Below are 25,584 nucleotides of genomic sequence, written 5' to 3'. Positions count from 1 at the left end.
GTGTGTGTGTGTGTGTGTGTGTGTGTGTGTGTGTGTGTGTGTGTGGGAGTGGGAGTGCGCCCTTGAGTGACTGCAGAGTGATCTTGGGTTGGAGGTGAAGGGAGTGATGAGTACGGGGTGGTGTGCCCCTCTAATGCTTTCAAAAAGCTTGTTAAGTTCTTTTCAATAACTGTGTGTGTGTCAGACACCAGGGTTTGAGCTGCTCCCGTAGAAAAAATATCATTCAGTTTTGACAACTGTTAGCAGTTTCTGTCTGTGAGGCGGAGCGGCCGCCAGGGGGGGGCAGAGAGACATCTCGTGGATGGGGAAAAAAGGCGCTGCCGCTGAACGCTTGTACAGAGAAATGAGGGTGTTGCCAAAAAGTGATTTCCGGTGTTTCAATTTTTTTTAATGTATAATATTTTTGCTATATTTTTGCCAATATTGATAAATAGTCTGGGATCATCGAGATTTAAGGAGGAGTTATAAAAGGATATATAAAACAAGCAAATGACCTGTTTTGCAAGTATCTTTACGTACCTGCTGCTACATTATAATCAATCCAGCTCTTTTTGACCACTTAAAATATCTTTATGTAACTATTATGTTATATTTGTTGCAATTTTACTGCTGGCCCCACCTCTCTTGAAAAAAACATTTTTAATCAATCAGAGTTTTGTGTTCATAAATAATGGGTATATAAAAGTCGCTTTGCTCTCTTTTTGGCCTAAAACAGCTTGATATCATTCACGGGAGATATGTTTGATATGTGTTTCACAGATTATAGGTCAACACGTAATTTAAAACCGTTTAAATACAGACAATCTTTTTTTCTATTCTTTTTCTTTTTCACACAACAAGTGCCAAAAAATGATTTCCAGTATTTGCCGAAAACTAGTTGTGGTAATTAAGCTGTATAAATGACTTGTTGGCCTATGATCTGGCAAAAATATTCCAAACATATCTCTCATTAATGATATCAAGTAATTTTATACCCAAAGGAATATTATCACAAGGTAGAAATTCCAATCAGCTTTAAAAAAAAGTAATTTTCAAGCGAAACCTGGGCATGAAAAGTTATAACAAATATAACATAAGATTTCTATAAAAAATATTTTAAGGAACTACAATGAGTATAATGTGGTTACAATAATGTAAGGTCACAAAGAGACTTCTAAAACAGGTCATTTCTTTGTTTATATATAAGCTCTTTGTAAATCCTGTTCACTGCAATCTATTTGAAAATACAAGTGAAGATACTAGACATTAAAAACACATAGGAACTTCTGAAATCACTTTTTTGGAACAACACCGGCAGCATCACAGAGAAATAAATAGCAGTAGATGGCCTTCATACATTAAAAAAAAACAGAGCTCATTTCAGGAGGGGATTTCAATTCCAGCATAAGTAGAGTGTAACAAGCCCAATTCCACAAAAGCTGGGCTGCTGTCTGCTTTGAGGTCTGTTTTGATTTTATGGAGCTACTTGAGGTGAAAAACATGAACACTACTTTTGCATTACCTAGCAACACTTTTGCATCCTTCGACAATATGTTTTATAAACCAGTTCCTTCGGAACAGATGGTGTGCGAGGCCATTCCAGTTGTGGTGCCACTTAAGGAAAAGACTGTGGCTATGGAAAGGAGAAATGGCACATTTAGTGCTCATAACTCACTTTAAATGGCTGATGTCTGACAGTATCTAACTGGTCGCTGTGACGACAGCTGTAGCTGCTCTTCCCACTTTTACTGGTGAAACACTGACTGGATGTATGAACATTGTTTGTCTTTTACTGGCTGCTGTGACCGATCTATAGTGCTGTGGCTATATATGTCCAGTTGTATTAAGCTTAAATTTTTAGCCTTGGGTGTGTCTACTACAAAGTACCTTCAATACAAGCTCAACCAGCTCACTGGTCACAGACACACACGCACACACACATATGCACTAGCGGTTCATGTCCAGTACATTGGGTTACACTCAAAAACAAACACACGTCGGCCATAATCGTAGCCAAGAGTCTGCAGTCAAGGTCTCAGAGACAGCAGCGATCGGTGCGAGATCTCCCTACATTCTTAATACAGCAGTACAGACTTTTGTGGTCAGCCATGCAGCTTTGGTTGCATTGATTCACACTGCAAACAAGACCAGTAGAAGACTAATTCAATACATGATGTTTCTGTTACACAACTCAGTCCTCTCCCATGCCAGGTGAAGACATTATTGTGAGGTAAAACAACCATTTTTGAGACGTATGGCAAACTTATGAAAGATGACACAAAAGCAGCCCTTAAAACTATTTCCTGTCACATTATTCTGTTGCTGAAATAAACAATAAAATGAAGGTTTCTGGGAAAACTTCACCTGCTTCCAAGGCACACGGATAAGCACAAGGGTCTAAAGAGGTCGCAGCTCCTGCAACACTTTTAGCAGAAAGAACAGATATTGTCACTTGACCAACGGGCTTTGGCATGAGGCCTTCATTAACAAGAATTATATCACGGACAGCACTTTAAAGAACTTACTTGTTTGAGTAGAGAGAGAAATAAATCCCAATTGGAAAATGTTTAAATGTGTAGCGTGTACCTATCCACCAATCCAGTTAATAAATATTAAGCCAGCCCTGAAATTGAGGTAGTCTGGATGAAAACATACAGTCTCAGTCTCATGATCACAGGTGTCTAAAATCACACACTTTATAAACATTTGTGAAGGAATGAGTTGCTTTAAAGAGCTCACTGAGTTTGAGTGTGGTACTGTAACAGGATGTCTTCATTGCAAAGTTCTTCCCTCTTACATAAAGTGGAAATGTTTAGGAAGCGCAGTGACTCAGCAAAGATGTTGCAGACCACATTAAGATACACAGCAGGGTCTCCGTAAGTCTGTAACTTTTTAATACACTACGTGCTGAGGCATAAAGTGCATAAAACCAAATGCTCGGCTGCTGCTCTAAACCTCCTCTGCCTTTAACATCAGCACAAAAGCGATGTGCCAGCAGCTTCACAGCATGGGTTCCCACGGCTGAGCAGCTCCTGTGAGTGTAATGTGTAGGTGGCACAGTACTTTTGTCCATATAGTGCATATGATTCTAAAAACTACATACATACGTCAGCATTATTGATTCTTAAAGATGTGAATATTATCCATTCCACGTGAGCCCCACACTATCATGAATGCTGTATTTACACTACACCTTGATTTAAAAGAAAAAAGCAGATGGTCGCGGTCTTCCTGTGTTCTTTACCCACAGGATGTAGTGTGAATGATTTCGCCTCAGTCCATCTTAAATGAGTTTGGGCTCTGAGTGAATTGCAGGCATGCGATTTTTTTCTTTCCATGGTAGAGTTTTGAACTGTGTGTGTGAATGCAGCAATGAAGTGTGTTTCAGATTGTGCTTTTCAGAAGAAGCCAGAGTCAAAGAAACCATGTCCACTACTGAAGTGTGTCCGTTTTCAATGTGCCCAAAGGCCCTAATAATATGACCACAGCTCCTGCAGGTGTAATGTGTAGATTGCCCAGTACTGTTGTCCCTATAATGTGCATGCTTCTTAGCTCTGTCCCTTGCATACAGAAATATTACTTATCATAGATGATGAAATTACTAAATTCTTTGCAGTTTTTTTTATTAGAAAAATAACACATATCTGAGATTGTTGAACAAATGTACACTCATAATGTTGCAAACCCCTGTCTTACTGAATGACTCTCTTGGATGGTCTTTTTTTATTCCCAGTTATGTTACTGATTAATATAAACAGTTAGCTGAATACATAAATAGTAAAATAGTTGTGATACATTACACCAAGTTCTTATTTTTTTCTTCTTTTTTAGAGTAAGTTTTGTGGTCATTAAATTCAAAATCAAAGTGTATTTTTTAAAGTGTAATAAAATTCTCAGTTTCAACATTTCCTATGTTGTCTGAAGGTCTCTGTTCAATGCTTGGAGTGCTCTTTTGATTTCTGGTATAATTTCACATAAGCTGCAGGTTTGAGTGTTTGTAGAAGTACTCACAGCCAGAGGTAGAAGCATCCACAAAAATCAGTTACCGTCTACAATTTTAGACAATTATTTAAGCTATGGTGCTTTTATGTTGTAAAAGCGAAGCTCTCAATTTACTGGTTGATCTACGCCCCTACCCTCACCTATGGTCAAGAGCTGTGGGTAGTGACCGAAAGAACAAGATCGCGGATACAAGTGGCAGAAATGGGCTTCCTCCGAAGGGTGGCTGGCCTCTTTCTTAGAGATAGGGTGAGAAGTTCAACCATTCGGGAGGGGCTCAGAATAGAGCCGCTGCTCCTCCACATTGAAAGGAACCAGTTGAGGTGGTTCGGGCATCTGACAAGGATGCCCCCTGGGTGCCTCCTGGGTGAGGTTTTCCGGGCATGTCCCACCGGGGCAGAACCAGGACACGCTGGAGAGATTATATCTCTCAGCTGGCCTGGGAATGCCTTGGTGTTCCCCCGGATAAGCTGGAGGAGGTGGCTGGGGAGAGGGAGGTCTGGGCTTCTCTGCTTGGGCTGCTGCCCCCGCGACCCGGCAGAAGAAAAGGCATGGATGGATGCTGATACATGAATTATTATTTTTATTTTTTTTAGCTGAAATCCTGTAATTGCTTAAATATTTGGGAATATTTGTTAAATACTTGTTAAATTTAACTGCAATACACTGAATCATTCACCTGTAAGCTGAAAGTGCAGAACTGTTGAAAGCTGAAGTTCACACGAAAGTAGTTAAATATCTTTATAATGTACATTAGAAAAATTTTTAGTATTGACCAAAGAAAATTTAGAGTCAGCAAAAATCTGAATGAATATTGAAATCTAACATTCTTTAACTTCACTTGACTTTAATTAAATTACTTTAATTCCATTTTAAGAGTGGAATTACATATTTTAAAGGTCTAAACTCAAAACTCTAAAAAGAAAATCTGAATCTTTGCAAAACATCTGCTGTGTGTGATTGTGAGCAGTCCTCCCACAATGGGAAGTGTGTTAATTATGAATATTTTTGTCGGTTCTGGTGGCAAGTTGAATTTTACAAAAATCTATTGAATCATATTTACTTTGGTGGACAGAAAAAAAACTTTTCATAATGTGGAACTTTAGTATTAAATTTTCAACAGTGACTTTTCTGCTCTTATTTGTATTCAGCAACCAAAAATATTGTGGCAACACTGAGAAGACAAATTATTAACGGTGTGTTGTCAGATAGAGGTGAAGGTGTGGCTGTCTTATAGCTTTCTGTAGCAGAACTTGAAAAAGCTGACTCAATTCTTATGACCAGTTCTCGTCTGAGGTTCAGACCAGAATAACGTAACTATAATACTGAACCTAAAGTATGATCCTCGACCCACCGGGGAACCGCTCCCAGCTGAAGTCACAGAGTAGCAAACAACCAGTCCAGAGACAGACTCTAATATAGCATCACTTCATCGCTCACTCCTGTGAACCACAATGAGTGTGAAGAACCTGCTGAAAATTTGTCCATGTCTAATGTTCTTCCAAGTGAAGAACCTCTTTCTGAAAGTCTGCGAATGTCAAATGTTTTTTCCAGTGAGGAATTCCTGTTTGAAAGTCTGTCAGTGCTTGATGTTCCAGCAGTTGAAGAACCTCCTTAAAATCTGTCAATCCTGGATGTTCCTAACCCCTAAATCCAAAATCTTAACTCCTATCAAAATATTTTTTAAACCATGTGGGTCTGAAAGATTGTTCTACATAACAGTGTGTTTTTAATGTTCCTGGTGTAAAAATGTGGTCACAGGAGTTAAAAAACGTTCAGTCTTTCCTGCTGTTGAGGACATCTCATCCCAACACGTAACATGCAGACGCTATGTATGCAGACGCTATGTGGGGCCAGGTTTCACAATGAACACACCCGAAACTCTGGCTGATTGGGACCCACACCCAGTTTCACACCTTGGCTCAGGCGATTAGAGGATCATCAGGGGGTCCTTTTGTCCCTCTGTGGGGGGATACTCCCACTAGGTTTATATCTGGGACTCTCCACCATTTGACCTTAGAACTGAAGAAGCTTCTCGGATGAGAGGTGAAACGTCTTCAAGCAACTTAAAGAAGTCCAGACGCTTTTCTTTGCAAACTCCTTTGACCAGACGCTATGTAACAAATCGTTGGTATGTTACGAGATCTGAGTGATGAGAGCAGGTTGGAATGAATCTATACATGTAAGGTTATGGTTAAGGTTAGGGGTAATGTTTGTCATGGTCCCGGGACTTCTACCCGATGTTTTGTGTTTTCCTGTAATCATTAGATATTATTATGTTTTAAGTCCGCTGTTTATTTGAAGGGTCCCCAGGTTATTCTGTTTAGATGTCGTTATTAGATTTCCCCTCGTGTCTTTACCCCTGTGTCTCCCTCAGTGTATCAGTTCTTATGCCTTGTTTCCCCTCCTTGTGTTTTATGCCTTCCCAGCCCATTATGTCTGTACTCTCCCGTGTTCTCCCCGGTCTGCGTCTCGGTGTACTTCCTGTTTTACTTCGATAGTCTCCCGTCAGTGTACGTCACGTTGTGTTTGCTCCTGCCCTGTCTCGTTGTGATTATCAGTGTCAGCTGTGTTCCCCGTGTTCTCCCACGTCCCTCGTTATCCTTCTGTGTATTTATGTCCGCGTCTCCCTCAGTAACGTGTCGCGTCCTCTCTCTTGGCTGTGTTTCCTCGTGTGCCCCAATTCCTGCCTGCACACAGCACATGACAATGTTAGGGTTAAGGCTGCAATAGAAAGCCACGAAGTAAATAAAAAGTGCTTCAATTAACAATACGGAGCGTGTCATAGGGACGCAGAAAGGTATCTTTCGCTTTACTGTGACAAGGCTGGGGCTGTGGCAAATCGTCTGTATGTTACGCATTGGGAATGAGAACGCTCTGTGTTGAGACTCCTCACTGAAAATACAATGAATCTCTATGTGTCGGTTACAAGGTACTCCATTCACTTGCATCCACACAGTTCAAAAAGTTTACATCTCTTAGCTTTGAGAGACACATAGTTGGAAAGTGGACCACGGTGGCAACGTTTTGAGGGTAAAATGATGGCTGTAGAGCGAAAACTGTGGACACAGCAGCAATTGAGAGATACATTTTAAAAATGAATCTTTTGGTTTCTGCCACTGTGGCAGTTGGTCTTCTCAGTGAAACCGCCAACACTCTGTCCCATAGACACCCATTATAAACTCTGAAACACATGAAAAAAGCATTAAACCTAAACTGGAACTGAAGAAAAACTATAAAAGACAGTGGAAAGATAAATAGTTCAATGTCTTGGCTTTGTTTTAAAGTTTGAATGATGTGTGTAGGTCAACGTATGTGGAAGTAGATAGAGTTGAAAGAGGAGTAGGTTGAATCCTCTTTGCACATTCTCTCCACTGAAATACATTATAAGTTTTTTTTGAATAAAGTTGTTTATTTAAAAAAACATAAACGTTAGAAATGAAATAAAATAGAAGCACACACATCTAAAAGAAGAGGAATCTAATGGTCTAGAATGGTTTGGAGGTGTTGGAGGAGATAACCTGTGAAAGACATACAGAATAAAAATAGCATCTCAATACTGCGAGTGCTTAATCAGCATTCACACTAAAAATCAGCTTCCCATAATGCTGCGTTTCTCCTCGCCACAGTCTGTCCCTGAGTTCAGACTATTTTACAATTCAGTGCACTTTGCTGCTAACAGTGACTGGAACGAGCTGCAAGGCAAGCTTTAAGTTTGGGGAAACAGCTCTCTCACTGTGGAGTTATATAAGAATTTTATTTCACAGACTAAAACAGTTAGTCTGGTTTTTTTGGTTTGTCTGTTTTTAAATAAAGCAACAATGACTACAGCACTAACAGGGATGCTTGTTACTGTTGCTTTTTTTTGTTGGAGATCTTGTGGCAGAGGTTGGTAAATTGTATGCTGTTAGTATCCATGTCAGAATTTTCCCTCCACTACTATTAAACATGAGACATTTTAATGCCTTCTGCTGATCCATGCAAACCCAGTTTTTCCTGGTTTTTCATTTTCATTTTTATACCACTCTTTTAAACCTGTCATCAATTGGTATCTTCGTTCTTGCAGTCCGCACTGAAAATCCTTTTATGGCTCAGACTTCTACTATTGCAGATACAGAGATTTTTATTCCATTTTGGTTCCTTCTGAAAGTGCACCTGACTCATATCTACCGTCTTTAATATAAAAGGAATCAAGCCTTGCAAATGTACTCTGCTTCTTCCTCCGTGCAGACAGAGAAAGATTAGAGATCAAACTTACAAGCCAGGTAAAGCCAGTGAAAGGCAACTTGGCGGTAATGTTAAGATGTCATTTTCTCTGGATCTTTTTCCCCCTCAAAGCTTTCAAAGAGTTACAATGTCATAACTTAATGCCATAAATCTTGTCCATGGGCAGTGCCCATGCTCATTAATTAATAAGTTGAGCAATTCAGATTTATTGAAACACGTTCAAGCAATGGAAATAAAAAAAAAACAGACTTTGTTATTTCTAATGAGCTTGAAAGTCAGTATTTGGTATGACAACATTTATTCTTCAACACAACCTGAACTCTCTCAGGCCGATTTCTTGTAATTTCTATAACTAGTCTTCAGAAATAGTTCTCTGGGCTTCTTGAAGGACATTCAAAGCTCTTCTTTGGATGTTGGCTCCTTTTGTTCTCTGTCACCATGATCCAACACTGCTTCAGTAATGTTGACATGTGGGATCTGAGCAGGCCAATCCATGACTGATAGTGTTTCATTGTGTATTTTTCTATCCATGTATGTTTTTACTGCATTGGCAGTGTGTTTGGGATCATTGTCATGCAAATAAAACACTTTCCAGATGGCACTGCATGGAAAGTGCATGACTGAAATGCAGCTTTAAACCATCACAGCGCTTCCACTGTTTTACAGTGTTGTACATCTTTTGTGACCTCCTCCATCCATATTGACTTAAACCAACAATTTCACAATTAGATTCATCACTCCATGAGACCTGCTGCCACTGATTTGTAGACTAGTTTTTGTGTAATTTGGCAGCCCATGATTTTTCCTGTTTCTTTGAGACATTCAGATACTATTCACCTGCTGTAGTGTTTTAGGCCTGCCACTTCTTCTTTTGTCTTCCACCTGTCCAGTTTCCTTAACTTTTTTAAGGACACACTGCAAACGTCGGTTATCGGAGCATCCTTTTCAGTTTTGGCTTGGTACTTTTGTCATAATCCTACTGATAAAAAGAGGCAAAGGCACTGATCAATATGTCTAAACTGTGTGATCTAATTATTATCATTTAAACACCTCAAACTCAGCTCTTGCTTCAGCAAGATGCAATCTTCTAAACCTTGTAGGATTTAGAGCTATGCTAATTAATATGCAAATTAATTACTACATCACATTGACCAAAGGACAGAGCAAAACTCTGTTAAACATGTGTTAAGCTAGTTGTCAAACAAACACAAATGCAGTGGCTAGTAGACTTGTAGTCAAGATCGCCTAAACCAAGACCAACACAAGACCAAGACCAGAGGGTATCGAGACCAAGACAAGACCAAGACCACTTAAAAGTGGTCTCGAGACTGGTCTGGCTAGCTTCTGAGCCCAGCAGCATTAAACAACTAAAATGTCAAAGTTAACTGTATTTTCAAGTTCTTGCATCATATTACATCATCCATCCATTCGCTTCCGCTTATCCTTTTCAGGGTCGCGGGGGGCGCTGGAGCCTATCCCAGCTGTCATAGGGCGAGAGGCGGGGTACACCCTGGACAGGTCGCCAGTCTGTCGCAGGGCCAACACACAGGGACAGACAACCATTTGCACTCACATTCACATTCACACCTAATGGCAATTTGGATTTTCCAATTAACCTATCCCCACAAGCTGCATGTCTTTGGACGGTGGGAGGAAGCTGGAGTACCCGGAGGGAACCCACGCAAACACGGGTAGAACATGCAAACTCCACACAGAAAGACCCCGGCCTGATGGTGGAATTGAACTCAGGACCTTCTTGCTGTGCGGCAACAGTGCTAACCACCATGCCACCGTGACTATTACATCAGTCACGCTTAATTATTCAAGGCATTACCAAATGATTTGCTTTTATCAAGTGGTCGGACACGGCTTGGCTCAGTGAGGGTGGCCGATTATCTTGATTGGTTATGCTGTGAGGAACTAAAGCAAAACTAAAAGCAGTGAAAATTAGACTTACATTCACCAGACACACAGAATAAAAGGTTAAGTTGCTCTGTACCCTCTGGAAATGTGCATCTGTAACTTCCAACTAACATAACTTTTAAAGTGCTAATCAACAGCGTGAGGTAAATAAGACTGATCATCTTGTTCCACTGCAATGTTCTACAGGGAAACCTTGGTCCTGGGTTCATGTGGTCGTTATTCTGGCACTTTCTACCCACGTAAACATCGCAAAAAAGGCTCAGTAAGCTCAAAACACAATAAAGAACACGTAGGTGTGATGCTGAGCCAGCCTCTAAACTCCCCATGCCCCAAATCTATTTGAGCATCTGTGATGCCCAATGCCTGCTGTATGGAGGTCCCACCCCACTCCTCACATGACCTGAATGATCAGCACTTGAGAGCCACAAGCCAGACATGCATAAACAATTTTAGGCAGGTGGTTTTAATGTTTTGGCTGATTAGTTTATGAGTTTTAAAGACAAAAACTGCATGCTTATTGCACTGCTCCACACATAAATTTGTCAAGCAAAACTGAAGCTCCATCATTCATGTCTCAGCTTTAGAGAAAGTCCTACGTGAGTCATTTCAAAAACCAAGGATTTAAAATAGACAGACTTCAAGGTAACATTATGATGCAATGCACAGGTAAGCACATACAAATCATCAAATTATCTCACTTTGAATATAATTTAAAGTGAGAATGATTTTTGTGTGTAATGAAAGATTAAACATATTCCATGTACTTACAAATATAACTCTGAAAAAACAGAAAGTAATGATTTGCAAATGTCATCAAACCATATTTTATACATAATAGAACATGGAAAACACATGAACTGTTTTTAAGTGAGAAAATATTCATTTTGAATTTGATAGCAGCAAAAGAATTGGGAAAGGCCCGTGTTTATCACTGTGTGACATCCCCTCTTCTTTAAACAGCAGTCAGTAAACATCTGGGAGCTGAGGAGAGCAGCTGCTGGACTCAAGAACATTTTTCCCATTCTTGTCTGACACGCGATTCTAGCTTGTCAGTAGTTCTGGGTCATATTTGTTTTCATATTTTTGATTTTATGATGGGCCAAATGTTTTCAGTTTCTGAAAAAGTCTGGACTGCAGGCAGACCAGTTTAGCACAGAGACTCTCCTACTACAAATACCTGCAGTATGCAGTTTGGCATTGTCTTGCTGAAATGTGAAAGGTCTTCCCTGAAATTTTTTTAAAAAAAATGTCTGAATGGGAACATTTGTGGCTCTAAAATCTGTATATCATCATTCCAGATGTGCAAGCCACTGATGTACCTACATACCATCAGAGATACAGGCTTTTGAAATGAGTGCTATGGTCCTTCACCTCTTTAGCAGGGTCCATGTTTTCCCAAAATAATTTCAGGTCGTCTGACCCCAGAGCAGTTTTTAACTTGGCCTCAGTCCATTTTAAATGAGCTTTGACCGAGAGAAGGCAACAGCATTTCTGGATCACGTTCACATATGGTTTCTCTTTTGCATGACAAAGCTTTGACCTGCATTATGAATGCATGGTGAAATATGTTGACAGAGATTGGTGTCTGAAAGTGTTCCTGAGCCTGTGCAATGATTTCCTTAAGAGAATCATTCCTGTATTTAATGCAGTACCACCCGAGGGCCTAAAGAACAGGGACATCCACTATTCATTTTCAGTCTAGTGCCCAGATTCTCAAAACCTTTTGATGATATTTTGTACTGTAGATGATGAGATATTCAGTCATTAGAAGAAACACTATTCCAAAATTCTACCACAAATACATACAATACTTGCAGACTGGTGAACCTCTGCATTTTCATGATGATCTTTTTATACCCGGTCATGTTACCAGTTAATCTAGTTAGTCCCAAAATGTTGCTGCAGCTTTTTCTTTTTAGTGTGTAAAATTATGATATTATTTTATGCCATGTTATACCCCTAATTAAAGATTGTGAATTATTATGTAGTTTTAGTTTGCATTATTCTCCTGAATTAGAAGAAGCTGATAACTATTGCATTAGTTAAACTGATTTGCATTACATTAAAGTGCTGACTTGTTGTGAATGAATGATATTGTTTTATGATGCATTATACTGCTGAGTTATAAGAAATACTGTTCGCAGAAGGTTATTGTCTAATTTGTCTGAGTAGAAGAGAACAGAGTGTGCTGGAGTTTTCTGCCCCATTTCAGCAGGAGCAGATAAACAGGGAGCCAAGGTCGTAGCTTAGGCGTTGTGTGAGAGAAAGCATGTGAATGTTTAGGCTTTTTATGATAAGGTGGAGGCACCAGAGGCTATAAAAGTTTGAGCAATGCTCCACCATTTTGAGATTTTGAGGCTGTCTGCATCAGTGTCCATCTCCCACGTGTGTGATCATTAAATCATCGTTTGACTCAACCCGGCCGGACCAGTGTTGTTATTGTGGTTTTTTCTCTTGTCTCCATCCCCAATATTTTGAACCTTAACAAGTGCGACTTACTTTTCCAGCCTTTTGTTCTCCCTGTTCCAGATTCACAATGAGCTAATATTTTTCATGAAACAGTGGAATGTCTTTTTGTGATGTTTTCTATGTTCTTTTGTGAATAAAATGTGGGTTTATTAGATTGTTTTTCTCGTGTTTTTATGAAATATTCTTATTTTACAGTGTCACAACGTTTTCGGAAAAGATCATTCAGACAGTTGTGTGTGTGTGTGTGTGTGTACAGGGTATCATTTTAGTCTCATTAAACACATCCTCTTTGTGGGATTTAAACAGTGCTCAGTGAGAGTGAATGACCTAACATAAGGCTATTAAGTGGTAAGTGTCCAGTCCTGAACACAATCATACTTCGCCTAAATGTCCAAGCAGAAGTGAGATGAAAGGGCCTTCCTTTGTATCAACTGTCTCCTGAATCCCTTGGATATTAATATTTTGTCAGCTTCACTTTGCAGCCCATTCTGCTCAGTGTCTGAACTTGCAGCATTTTCAGTAATACAGCAGGTCCCTAGACATGCTGGGACTTCAGTCAATACAGAGAATGGAAATGGGAAGGATTCTCTCAATGGGCCTGCTGAGCGTGACTTATATTTTAAGCTTTCTCTAATCTAGAGACTTAATTAAGTCTCATCAGGACATCAGAGCTTGTGAGTGCCTTGCACCGCATGAGAGGATCACAGCACAGACAGATGACAGAGATAAGTGCTCTCATTAGCCACCAAGATAGCATTGACGAAAAAACCCCGCCTGCTCCCTGCTAATGGAAACACTGCAGTCTGTCATTTGAATATCCAGCTGTGCACTCTGAGTCAGGAGGTCAAGAGGTAACTAAGGCAGGATTTGTGGCTGTCAATGAGAAGGCCCCCACAAGGTTAGGGATCACTGTATTCATTTCATTCATTTATTCGTCATGGTCCTGTGCATCTAGCCACAGATCTAGATAACAAAACGGGTGGAACTGTATTACTTTTACCCATCCAAGGAAATGAATGACTATCACTTTGGATTTTATTTAAGAATTCATTATGCTCATGTGAACATTTAGCTGCTGAGGAACCACATGTTTAACTAGTTAGCGAGAAGAGTAGAAGACCTAAAACAGAGAGAACATTTTACACAAGTCGCCAGTGGCACTGGATTTATATTTAAAAAATTAAATACATGAAAGGCTGGGACCAGGAGCTGAATTTTTTATATTGATTAATGATACAGAAACAGAACAAGTGGACAATAATGCAAAGATTTGAAACTGTCCTCTCACATACAAACAGATGGCAAACAAACCTAAAAGATTCAGGATTCATTTTAGGAGAGAAAAACAAACAAACATATTCTTCCAATAAGTTTCATGTTTGCCTGATCATTTCAGATCATTTGCTGAAGTGGTTAATAATATTTCAATGGGAATATTACACCTTTAAAAGATTGTGGGACAGGAGTGACCCTGGTTAGAAACACCACACAAGGATTGCGGCTTTGTGGTTGCTGGATGTACAAATAGGCGACTAATTCCTCGTGTCCCCAAATGCCCCAAAAGATTAACAATAACAGATTAACAATATATGCTTGCAGTAAATAAGTGCTTTCATGCTGATACTTTCAGTAAATGTATGTGTTTGCTAAATATAAAGCTTCAGTTAGCCATCTGCTAGCTTAGCATAGCATATGTAAATATATGAAACAGGGAAGCTGCTAGCTTGTCTCTATCCATCACCAGAAATACAGAACTTAAAAAACCAGACCTCAGGTTGTTATGTCCAATATAGATAATACATTTAATGCTAAATTAAAAGAGGTGTGAGTTTAAACGTGTATTAGACAGAGCAAAGTTGACCCTTTGCAGCACCTACTCTGTATGCTAACCTTCCTGGTGCTTTACATCAAGCAGACACATTTGAGAGAATCTTCTTATCTAACTCTCAGCAAGAAAGCAAGTAGGCATGTACCCAAAGTGAACCCCTGCATCAAGCAAATATTAGTGATAAAAATTTAAGCAATCTTCACTTCAGCTGAAAAACAAACCCATTATGCAATATTTCAGGGCAAGTGATTGCAACTCAGCTGCTTACTAGAAATCTTGAAATGAATAGGCTAACAACAAAAAAATCCAATTACCCGCCCTCTGCCAATTTGTCAAACAAAGCCCCCATACCTGCGCAAATACATGACATGCCCTTTACATTGTGATATTAAATCAGCGTGGATGTAGATAGGCTCCACTTGTTAAGAAGTCATTTTCCCATGCAGTCATCTTCTGATGTGAATTATTGTGTCAAATCCCGATTTAATAAGCACTTCTACGCATTACAGTTCAGAACAAAACAAGTCATCTTTTTAGTAATACTTCCCATAAGTCAAGGAGGCTTCTTTTCATAAGGTTATCAAATGACATTGAATTTAGACAATGTTGCTACTAAGCTGTACAGGGCGCTTTTCGGGGAAGCAGGCATAGCTGACTGTGTCTCCTGTGCTTTTACTCAGTCACAATGTGAAGTAAAGGGGCTGTGAGGTTACATTGCTGGATGTAATCTACTAGATGGAATGTAATGACATCCTATGGCAGGTTTCTGAAACATAGCAAACCTCTTTTCATACTATACACCTGCTATATGACATAATGATCAGATTTTTTTCCTTTAAGTTCAGAGATGTTTGTTTAAAAGTTCCACTGGTAGTTTGATTTCCATTTGCTTGGTTGGTTTAATGTCAGTCAGCAGACGTCCTTCAAAAAAAGCTGTTAAGATCACAGGTTCAGGTCCCGTGTGGGAGCTCTAAAGAGGTTGTTTTAAGGTCAGTGACCTGGATTTGGAAACTGTGATGTGAGCTCTGGTATATGAAGAGAAATGTCTTCAAAACCTGTTTTTAAATCATTTCAGATTTCCAGCTTTGTGCTTATGGAAAATTGCCACTGTTAAGACAGGAAGTTGCCGAGTGACACTGGTATTGTGCTGAGAAATATAAACCTTGTGTTTTTATGGCACCTAATGCATTCTGTTTATGAGACACTGTCATCTATTTGAGAGCTTCACACACACTGTTGCCAAGAGCCTTTTTAGAGGTGTTACAAAAGCAAGCAGAATGAGACTGACCACAAAAGGATCTAAACAAACGCATGTTCTGTACAAAGTGCATGAATCATGAATTTTGATTTACAGCGGTTGATATAACATCTAATATGACTATTGCCCCACGACGGTATGTGAGTGAGCACAGCTGTGTAAACTTTATTAAGTCACCCTGTGTGTCTGGGTTTGATGAGTGAGAGAGTGTGCAGAATGCTGAGCTATTGGCAAACGTGGGGGAGGAGGAGCAGGAGCGATACGCCAGCGTTGTGCAGGTGGTTTTCCTCGTTGAACATGAAGAAAAGATGGCAAAAGGGCACGGAGCTGACGTACGGCAGGACGGAACAGCAGGAAGTACAGTGGCGGGTTCCAGCAAGGCACCAGGCACACCAAAAAAATGGCCGTCAGTGACGCCACTTCCCACAGCAGGGACACGCTCTGCGCTTCCTGCGTTGGCCCAGGTGTGGCGGCTGACAGATGAAGCAAAGTTGAAGATAGTTTAGCCCCAAGTCGGCTAATGGGAAAAGCAGCTAAATAACATGAGGGGACAACACATTGACAAACTCAATATGGCAACCAGCTAACTGCAAAAACCAGAGTGGAACCAATGAGCAGCGCAGTAGCTTTCTTGTTGCGTCTGTCGGCGGCCAGCGAGCCCCTGCAGCTATGGAGGTGAGAGATGATAAGGCTGCAGTTAACGGTGATGCAGAAGAGAGGGGCCACATAGTAAACCAGAAAGCAGGAACCAGGAAGTAGAGCCACTTGTTTTGGCCAACGGACCACGTGCAACCACCACTGAAGTCAATGTAGGTGACCTTCGGTAATGCCATGGTCAACGAGACCAGCCAAATGGCTACCACAGCGCATGACCTGTGGAACAAGGAAACAAGGGATAAGTATATTTGTTTGCTACTGTATATACAGCACACCTGCCTAACTTCCAGTGGAGGACGTACACGGCTAAGTTCCCATATGTAATTAGAAGAAAAAGATGTCTTCAGAGAAAAAGTAGCATTCATTTGAAGTTATTTATCTGGTCGCTCTCCTTGAAGCTCTGTTTTGGTCTCCTCCAACTCGAGAGGGGATACATGTGATATCCTTTAGCAGTCAGTTGCTCCATTGTACTGAAATACATTTAAATACCTTTAATAAAGATTTATGCAGCTTTTTAAAGGTAATATTTTACAGGTGTGAACAACATGTTAAAGGAATCATTGTAAACATTATACAGTCAAACAACTGTACAAACACTGCCTCAAATGATTTTTACAAACCCACCTCCGCTTCACACTCACACTTTTGTCAGACTAGCAGGCGGTCTCATCCATGGTGCAACGATACGATACCTCAGCACAGACAATGCTGCCAGGCTGAAGATCTCCACTCTCACTGTGACTGAAGTTGTGAATCCCAGGAGGACACAGGTCCCACCGCCAAGCTGCCAGTTATAGAAACTGGCAGTCAGGAGCGCACAGGGCAGGGTGAGCAGAGCGCCAAGATCTGCCAGGCTGAGATTGAGGAGCATGATGGAGCTTGGCTTGGAACGACTGCGGGGGTTCCTCAACAGCACCAGCCAGAGCAGAAGATGACCAACACCCATCAGAAGAGAGACAAGGCTGTACATTGGCAGCACCACACCGAAGGAGATGGTGGTGTTGGTGGAAACCACATTAAAGAGGAGGTTTACGATAGCAGGCATGGCTCTGACAAATCTGACAGCAAAAAGATGCTGCTGTGAAATAAAGACAGATGGAGGATAGTCAGGCATAGGAAATAAAGGAAAATAAAGGGGAGCATGACGGCCAGGCTGGGGTGGTTGGACAAAAAGCTATTGTACGTGAGGTCGAAAAGGCTCAGCAAATGTCTACAATTACAAATATGAAGAAAAAGATGAAAAAATGCCAACAACTGTGAGAGCACAGCATTCCAAATCAGGAATTTAGAGAGACACATGATGACTTTGAGACCTAATTGTAGTTATTAATAGCCTCCAATGTATTATTCATATTCCTAATAGGACTTGCTTCTTCCAAATCACTTGCAATTCGGAGCTCACCGGGCCCTTCCTCAGACTGACAAGCCTGATGATTCAGACTAGATGATCTGTCTCTCAAGAGATTTAAGTAACAAACAATCAGAGTGACATCAGCAAGTCCACTGCATCGTGACACAAACGAGACAACTCACCTCGGCGGGCACTAGCAGACAGACGAAGGAGGATTGTTCCCAGAGGGATAGACAACACACACAAACTAGTCGTTAAGAAGGAAAAACAACGTGCAGACTTTGGTGAAGAGAAAGATTTAACCAGAGTGGAGCCCCGAATGTAAACAAACCACTTATCCCCACAAGTAAACAAGACACTCACTTGATGTTTAAAGAGAGGACTTGGCTGCATGCGCACTGATGTTAGGGGATGTTTTCTGAATACTTGATTCTACATAAGTGTTTAAGCAGAAACTTCAGCATTGCCCAGATACTTTACCAAATGCATCAACAGGAATGCACCACTAAATGTCATTAGCATTACTAATGGCTTCATGGATTGATTCAGCTGCTCTCCAGTGTATCCCACTGGAACATCTTGAAGAAAACCACACTTTAAAGAGGGATCCAAATAAAGGCTCCTCAAAATATGCCAGGAGTTGTCTGGATGTGAGTCAATTAACTTAAATTACATAATTTAAATTGAGTCACTCATATCAATTGTTGAGTTACTTTGACCCAATTTTTTAAGCTTCATTAAAGTTAAAGTGAGTAAAATTCCACTGCTAGATATCAGTAGATTGCAATTTGCATGTAACTAAGCTTTAACTAGGTTAAAATCCTATCTACAACGGCTGCTGTTCATCTCATTGTCAATAGCCAGGTGTCCACATCTATGTACTTTGGAGGAAGCTGTAAAACTTTATGAAAGGAGGCTGATATGACTCGATAAGTCAGTGAAACTCACTTCTGTCTGATGACAGCAATAGTGAGGTGAGTTGTTGAGGATATCCTGGACTAATCTGTTGAGAAGTGCTCCTGTTTTGCTGCTGTTAGCCGGTGATAGTGGTTGATAGCTGCTGTTAGCCGATGTTAGCTGCTGTTAGCCAAGGTTAGCTGCTGTTAGCCAGAATTAAATAGACCTATTTTGAAGTCGATCTAACACTGTTGGACTGTGACACTTAGCGTGTGGGAGTGTGATTTTTAGGACACGCAAGCCTAACCTTGGCCGGCATAATGTTAGCTTATAAGCAGCTGTTGTTGTTGTTTAGCTGGCTCGTCAGCTGTCCAGAGACAGGAGGATCGCATGTCTAATCTGCTGACACCTAGTAATTTTGACAATATAGGGAATAAATAAGCATATTTATGCAGATTATGTGCATAAATATCTTTAGTTCAGGAAATGAGGATTGAGGTGAGGAGGAAGAGCATGATGCTTTTTTTCCAAGATGCCAGTTGCCTTGTCTTTTTTCACATCTTTGCTTTTTTGGTGAAGAGGACCTCTTCTCAGATGATAAAACATGTGTATGATCCTTCACATCTTGAGTCTGAAAGTGCAGACACAATTTGAAATCAGCCCCTACAATACAACTTCTCTTTGGCTTTTGGCGTACAACGTCTCTAGCCACATAAAACACTATTAGGCAACTTACATCTCAACCACTGTAGTCAAGATGGCGGGTCAACACAACAGCTTCCACAAATGCCCACTCCTATGTATTTATAATGGATTAAGTTTATGAGAATGCATCACTTTGCTGGAAGATGTAATTACACACTAATCAATGTCTGTCTATTTTATTAAATAACCTTAAAAAGTGACGGGCTGTACTTCTGATTATTATATATGACCGTAGCTAGTTAATATTGTGTGGCAAAGGCTACAAATCAATAAAAGAACAGGTTCCCTTTGTGAAATGTCTGAATTTCCCTTTTTGTGAAGACATTGCTTCACTATAGCTTTTGGTATAGTGAAGTTAGGCCGGTGTGTATAGTTGTTGGTAGTTTTAATACCAATCTGTCTTTTTTCCCCCTTTTCTTAAACTTCAATTTCAAATTAAAAACAATAAATGTAATTCACTCAATCTTTTCCCATCATGTGTTTAGATTTCTCTACTGGATGATTTGCATGAAGAGAAATGGACAAGTGACCTCACTCACTGGTTCGTGGTCTTCGAGTCCTCAGGCTTGTACGTCACTATCTTGGTATATTTTAAAGCAGACAGCAGGGGTGAGGGATTGATGGAACAGTATCAGTAAGTTCATCAGGAAAGTGTTCACAAAGGTCCTACAAGTTAGCGGTCGGATAATTTTCCAATACATTTTTTGTTCCCTCTTAGTGATTAAAATAATGCATGTTTAAGGCACTTTGTGTTAATGGATCTTCTTTATAGGCTATTTGTTTACAATGCCTTTCAGTCTTTATGGCATTATTAGCCCATTAACTGAACCACTCCTTAGGACCAAATGGGTAGATGTAAAACTGATCTTCATATTTCATTCTCTAGAAGAAAGCAGAAACTTAAATCTTATACTGAAAAGGTTTCACAGTAAACGCTTACCTGTGTTTTACCAGGTAAGTGCTACAAATAGAGCAGTGGCAGAATGGGGCTGCATAGCATCAAAACTAATTTACAACCTAGTGTAAAGAAAGTAAACCGTTAACAGTGAGGTGTGGACAGTTACCCACAATTCTACAAATTTCCCCTCTTGTGTTTGCTAGGCAATTTGAATTCAGTGTGAGGGGGAAATATTGATCTCTGCAAAACACCGATAAAAGCTCCTGAGATGATAAAATAGAAATAAACAGTGTGGTTTGGTTCTTAGCTTTCAATAAATATTGCAGTTTTTGTTCAGTAGTTTTACTGTGTGTGAAGAGAAGGTAACTTCACAATAGAGAATATTGACTTACTAGTAGATGAATGGTGTGCTCCTGCCCTCCCTTCAGGATGGGGAACTTACTTTCAAAAAGAAAAAATTAGGATGTTATTAGGGGACACTTGTAGATTATCTGCTAGTGCAAAGTATGTTTATTAAGAAGTGCTTTATTATCAATGTGAAACTAGTACCCAAGCTTATAAGGAAGTGGATACCCACAAATTCTTTATGATAGCGACAACACAGAGATATGGCTGAAAATCTGAAAATCGCTTTCCACATTAAATGTAATAAATATGCAAATTTCAACATAAAGTGTTACCAAATATTCAACAAACTTTAAATATTAGAATTTCAAGCCTCACACTTACCCATATCTAATCAAATGCTGCCCACATAGGTTTAGTTTTTTTCTCGTCACACATTTCGAGAACAATAACACGGTAAAAAAAAAAGCAGGCATGACTCAAAGTACAGTTGTAGTTTATTTGTTTTTTATGATGACTATGTGTCATTTTGTCAACATCTCCAGAGATATGCTCTTTAACCATTAACTGTGACATTATCAATGGAATTTGAAAATGCCAGTGTGCGGTGGTGGGATGCATCATTACTCCCACTTTTGTCAAAATCAACGGCGTCCACAACATCGTGTGTGAAGGACAGATGGATGATCAACTGTACGAACATTTGTTCATTCTTTACCCCATCTGTCCTTTTTATGCAGTATCTGATGAAAAGCTTAACAAACCTGTCCAAATTCCATCTTTGGGGGTGGCTGACGCTGCGCGCTTTACACATAAACCAGGGGTCAGTGAGGCAGCATAGCTAGTGAAACTGTTTTGTTGCATACAGGCCTTAAATAAAAGTGATGGTTGGGGGCAACAAATTAGCAACCTGCTTCCAGTCATACTAAAATTTACTCCACACATTCTAGTATTGTTTATCTTTTTTTCTAACTCTCCAGTTTTATTAGTTCAACAGCAACCGGATGAGGAATGACAAGCCGAAATAGAGTAAAGGGGATAAGAAGGAAAGATGTAACATGACAGATGAGGAGAAGAACAGAAACGTGATGGGAAGTGAAGAGACATGAAATGCACAGCACAGGGCTAAACTAATTGCGTTTAATTTTAGACACACTGACCTCAAGTTGAGCTGATTTACTGATGTAGAAGTTGTGACTGGCTCCCGGCTATTTTCAGTTCAACCACTTTAACTCTTCAGTGGCAGGATAAATTTAATTACAACTGTAGCATGAAAATCAATCATTTCAGGCTCACGTAAGGCTGGATTTTATAGGAAAGCAAAACTTGCTGCAAATGTACATTTGAGCTGATTGCCTTTTGATCACTTGAACTATATGTGGAATGATCTGGCTTCCTTTTCATTCCATAAAACCACCTGAAATGAGCTGGGTTGAAAGTTGTAGGCAGCCTTCCAGCCTTTCTTTGAAGATGTCCAAGTCCAACACTGCCTCTTCCTCACTCAGCATCTCTGAGGCTGTTTTAGCTCTGGGTGAGGCAGCTGGTACACGTGAAGAAATTCACTCAGTAGAAGGTTTTAAATGACATGGACAGAGGATTCGCAAATAATTAGCTATAGCTATTCAGTTTCAGTAGCGACTAAACTACAAAGCTATTACCTTCTATCAATACCTTCTTCAAAATAACAGTAACATTAGACAGGAAGCTAAAAGCAGTGTTAAAGCATAATTGTATTCTGTTTCCAAAAGAAAGCCTCTGGCCATGAGCTGTCATAGGGCCAGAGGCAGGGTATACCCCGGAGAAGTCATCGGTCTGTTGCAGGACTCACATTCACATACAGTCAGTTTACAGTCGCCAATGAACCTAACCATGCTCGTCTTTGGAAGTCTTCACTAGCACCATATTTGATCCATTACTGATCTAGAACTGTTCTATTGCGCTTACACATCAAATACTTTGATGTATGGTTAGAGCAGCATTTGTGGAGGGTAGAGAACAGGGACATCCAGACTTACATGCATTCTTCACGAGTCACAAGAGGATGAACTGAAATGGAAATACTTCAGAGTCACATTACAAAGTCGAATCCCAAGTGGAGGAAAAATAGAAGCCAAGAATTTAGTGCAAACAGACCCAGGTGTGGATTGAAGTTGGAGTTTAAAAGGAAATCCAGAGGAATGAAATGCGGGGCAGAGCCAAAGGGAAATACAAAAAGGATGGTACATGTGTGCGACTCGCTTACTGTGAACAGTGACCTGCTCCCGGGAAAAAGCCCTTCCCTTACCATCAGCTGATGTGCAGTATGAAGAGGAGAACGAGCAGGCACGCACCTGTGTTACTCCTCTATCCACTCGTCTTTCTAACTTCCCACGTTGCCCATTGGCTATGCACACACAGACACACGCATACACAAATACAAACACACAACTTGAGCTTAAAGGAGACTCTTGTCATTTTTTCAGGTAAAAGTGTACAAGCTGGAAAAAAGGAAACTTTCAAACAAGCAGAATCAATTCTGTTCAATGTTTAAGACAGTTTTAATGGCAGTTAGAAAAGTCTTCTGGTGCTTCTTCCTGCAGCGAGGTTGTAAATACTACTGTGCTCTCCACAGTTTAGGGACTGTCTGTGTTGCACAAGCCTGACATCAACACCATCTGGCACATTTGGGAGTGACTGGAAAGCCAATCATGTCCAGCATCAGCGCTGAGCTCTACTGATGCTCCACTAGCTGAAAAATCAGTGTCGGAAGGTTGCAGCAAAACACCACTATGTCATTTTAATGGTGCCCAATGACGTTTTCTTTGTAATTGGATTGTCACTCATTCAATTAAATGTGATAGTAAACATAGCTTTTACGAGCAGATTGCTTTATATCACAGTGCATTATCCACAGGCCTAATATATTATGGAAGCTAGCTTCTTTTCTTCCACATCGTAAGGCACTGCTATAGACTTTACACTGGAATTAAATCACACAAACAGTTAATTTCTATGTTGAGCAACCAACTGATCAGTTTTATATCATTTGTTATGATGAATGAATGAAATTTTCCGCTGCAAATAATGTTTTTCTCACTGTTCCAGGTAAGAAGTGATCAACTTCTACGGGTATCCTTGCCTGGGTTCACCCATAGGACAAGAATGAACATTTTGCATCATGTTTTTCAAAAAAGCATAATAAATTGAAACAAGAAAAATGGGAGATTTTGTGGTAATATCTCAAAAAAAACAACAACATGTCTGAGACTAATCTGGATGTCCTTCCTAAATCCAGTGACTCATTTCATAAATGCTGTGCAGGGAGTTTCAGCCTCGGTGGAAGTTTATACTATGTTGATATTGAAGTGGTCTGAGAGGATACCAGGTCTCGGCACCACCCCCTTGGTCTATTTTCAGACTTTAAAATAAATAAATAAATCAGCCTGTGACTTTAGCTGATTCTGGGGCCATTCAGACCTGATCATCTGTCAGGTAATATGAAAACTAATGAAACTGGTCTTTAACAGAACTGGGCTTTCACCTGTGAGAACATGGTTTGACACCTGTTTTAATTCAAATTTAAAGTCACAAATAAATTGACTTTATAGCTTGTATGAAGTGCCTGCATATTCCAATGCTTGACTGGTGGAGGGGTTAGAGCAATTCAAAGATACAGATTAACAAAACAAGGAGACTGACATCTGCAAACTAAAGCAGCACACATAAAAATCCCATATGGTTTGTTATTTGAATGTGGCTGTGCAGTCCATCTTCACTCTGCGGCCTTCAGTGTCAGAATTCTCTTCCTCCCTTGGCTTGGTGACCTCAGCCGGCCACGCTGCCTCTAGCTACATGTATTTGTTGTCTACAAAATATCTCACTCCCACTAAAGGTAACACCGCCTCATCTCCTTCAGCTCTGACCTCACTATCACTTTGCTCTCTCACACGCAGACACACACACAGTGAAACAGAAGAGGGTACAAACACCCCCGCAAGTGCAAGCACACTGAAGCACGCACACACAGCTTTAATCTCCGCTAATTGCTGGCGGTGGGTATTATTATGCTTTAAGGGAAAACAAACAGGTATAGAGCGAGGGAGCAGGTGGGAGGAAGAGAGCACTGAGAGCAAGGCAGACGCAGGCATTAAGAAGAAGGGAGGGAGTATGAATGACTGCCTCCACCAAGAAAGTGTTGAAAGTGTCAAGCACGCCTCCTCAGATCGTAAAGATGGAGGCAACGTGAATAGAAGCCTTTTATGAACCTGAGAGGAAAAACACAGCGACAGCTGCGTCGGTGGGAGATGTTTGAGTCATTTCGAGTTCAGGATGGAGCCAGAGGAATCTGTTAAGTGTGTGGCGCTCAGTTGCGTCATGTTTATTCTTTGTAAGGAAGAATAAAGGTTTTAACCTGAGGAACTGCAGAAGCAGCAGGGTTTGCAGCTGATTTTCAGTATAGTCAGATTGAAACCTCAACTCGTTTTACCTCATTTTACACTTTGTTTGCTTTTATCATAAATGTTCTTATTATACTGTTTCTTATAAAGTTTTGGAAATATGAAAAAAAACACAACAGAACGAAGGCTAGTACAAACAAGCTACAGACTATTTCTGAATGAACGAGTGAGTGAGTGTTGATGTCTTCAGCAATGAAATGCAAAAACATAACAGTGAATCAGTTTATAGTTATAGTTTAACACAGAATACTAAGTTAAATTGAGTGCTGATCATTAACTATTAAAGTATTTTTAAAGTATCAAATCTTAAGAAAACCTTAAGGAATCTGATGTAAATTTGGCTGTAGCGGTGATATCACAGGCATCGCTTCCTTTTAGTACAAAAGGTATGTTGCCATGTTGCCTGTATCTAAACTGCTGAAACGATACAGGAAAATTATAGCAGACAGAATAGATTTACTATTTAAATTACTTGTAGTTAGGATCAAAATGATGTTTAGTCATGTTTTTTTTTTTTTACAGCTACAATTTAGGTCTCAACCAGCTCTCTGTCTAAAGAGTTCCTTGTCCCAAAGACTATTTCCTAGTTTGGAATAACTGGAAACCAGTTTA

The 25,584-nt window shown here is 40.1% G+C and overlaps 1 protein-coding gene and 1 long non-coding RNA gene across 2 annotated transcripts; one reads left to right on the top strand and one right to left on the bottom strand.

Moving 5' to 3' along the window:
* Positions 1-156: 156 nt before the first annotated feature.
* LOC146688282 (uncharacterized) lies at positions 157-3,886 on the top strand. The gene is made up of 2 exons (XR_014916288.1): positions 157-2,324; positions 2,368-3,886. It is a non-coding gene; the product is annotated as an uncharacterized LOC146688282 (long non-coding RNA).
* An 11,947-nt stretch (positions 3,887-15,833) lies between these two features.
* LOC146688281 (prolactin-releasing peptide receptor) lies at positions 15,834-17,385 on the bottom strand. The gene is given in 5 exon segments (XM_085440514.1): positions 15,834-16,222; positions 16,225-16,253; positions 16,255-16,423; positions 16,426-16,556; positions 16,982-17,385. Coding segments are annotated over 5 exon segments (1,104 nt in total). The 3' UTR covers positions 15,834-15,851.
* Positions 17,386-25,584: the final 8,199 nt, after the last annotated feature.

The sequence above is a fragment of the Copadichromis virginalis genome, linkage group LG18 (assembly GCF_057382275.1).
Source record: "Copadichromis virginalis isolate Kocher_CV1m ecotype Utaka linkage group LG18, C_Virginalis_male_GT1.1, whole genome shotgun sequence".
Taxonomy (NCBI): Eukaryota; Metazoa; Chordata; class Actinopteri; order Cichliformes; family Cichlidae; genus Copadichromis; species Copadichromis virginalis.
This window is presented reverse-complemented; position numbering and strand designations above follow the sequence as displayed.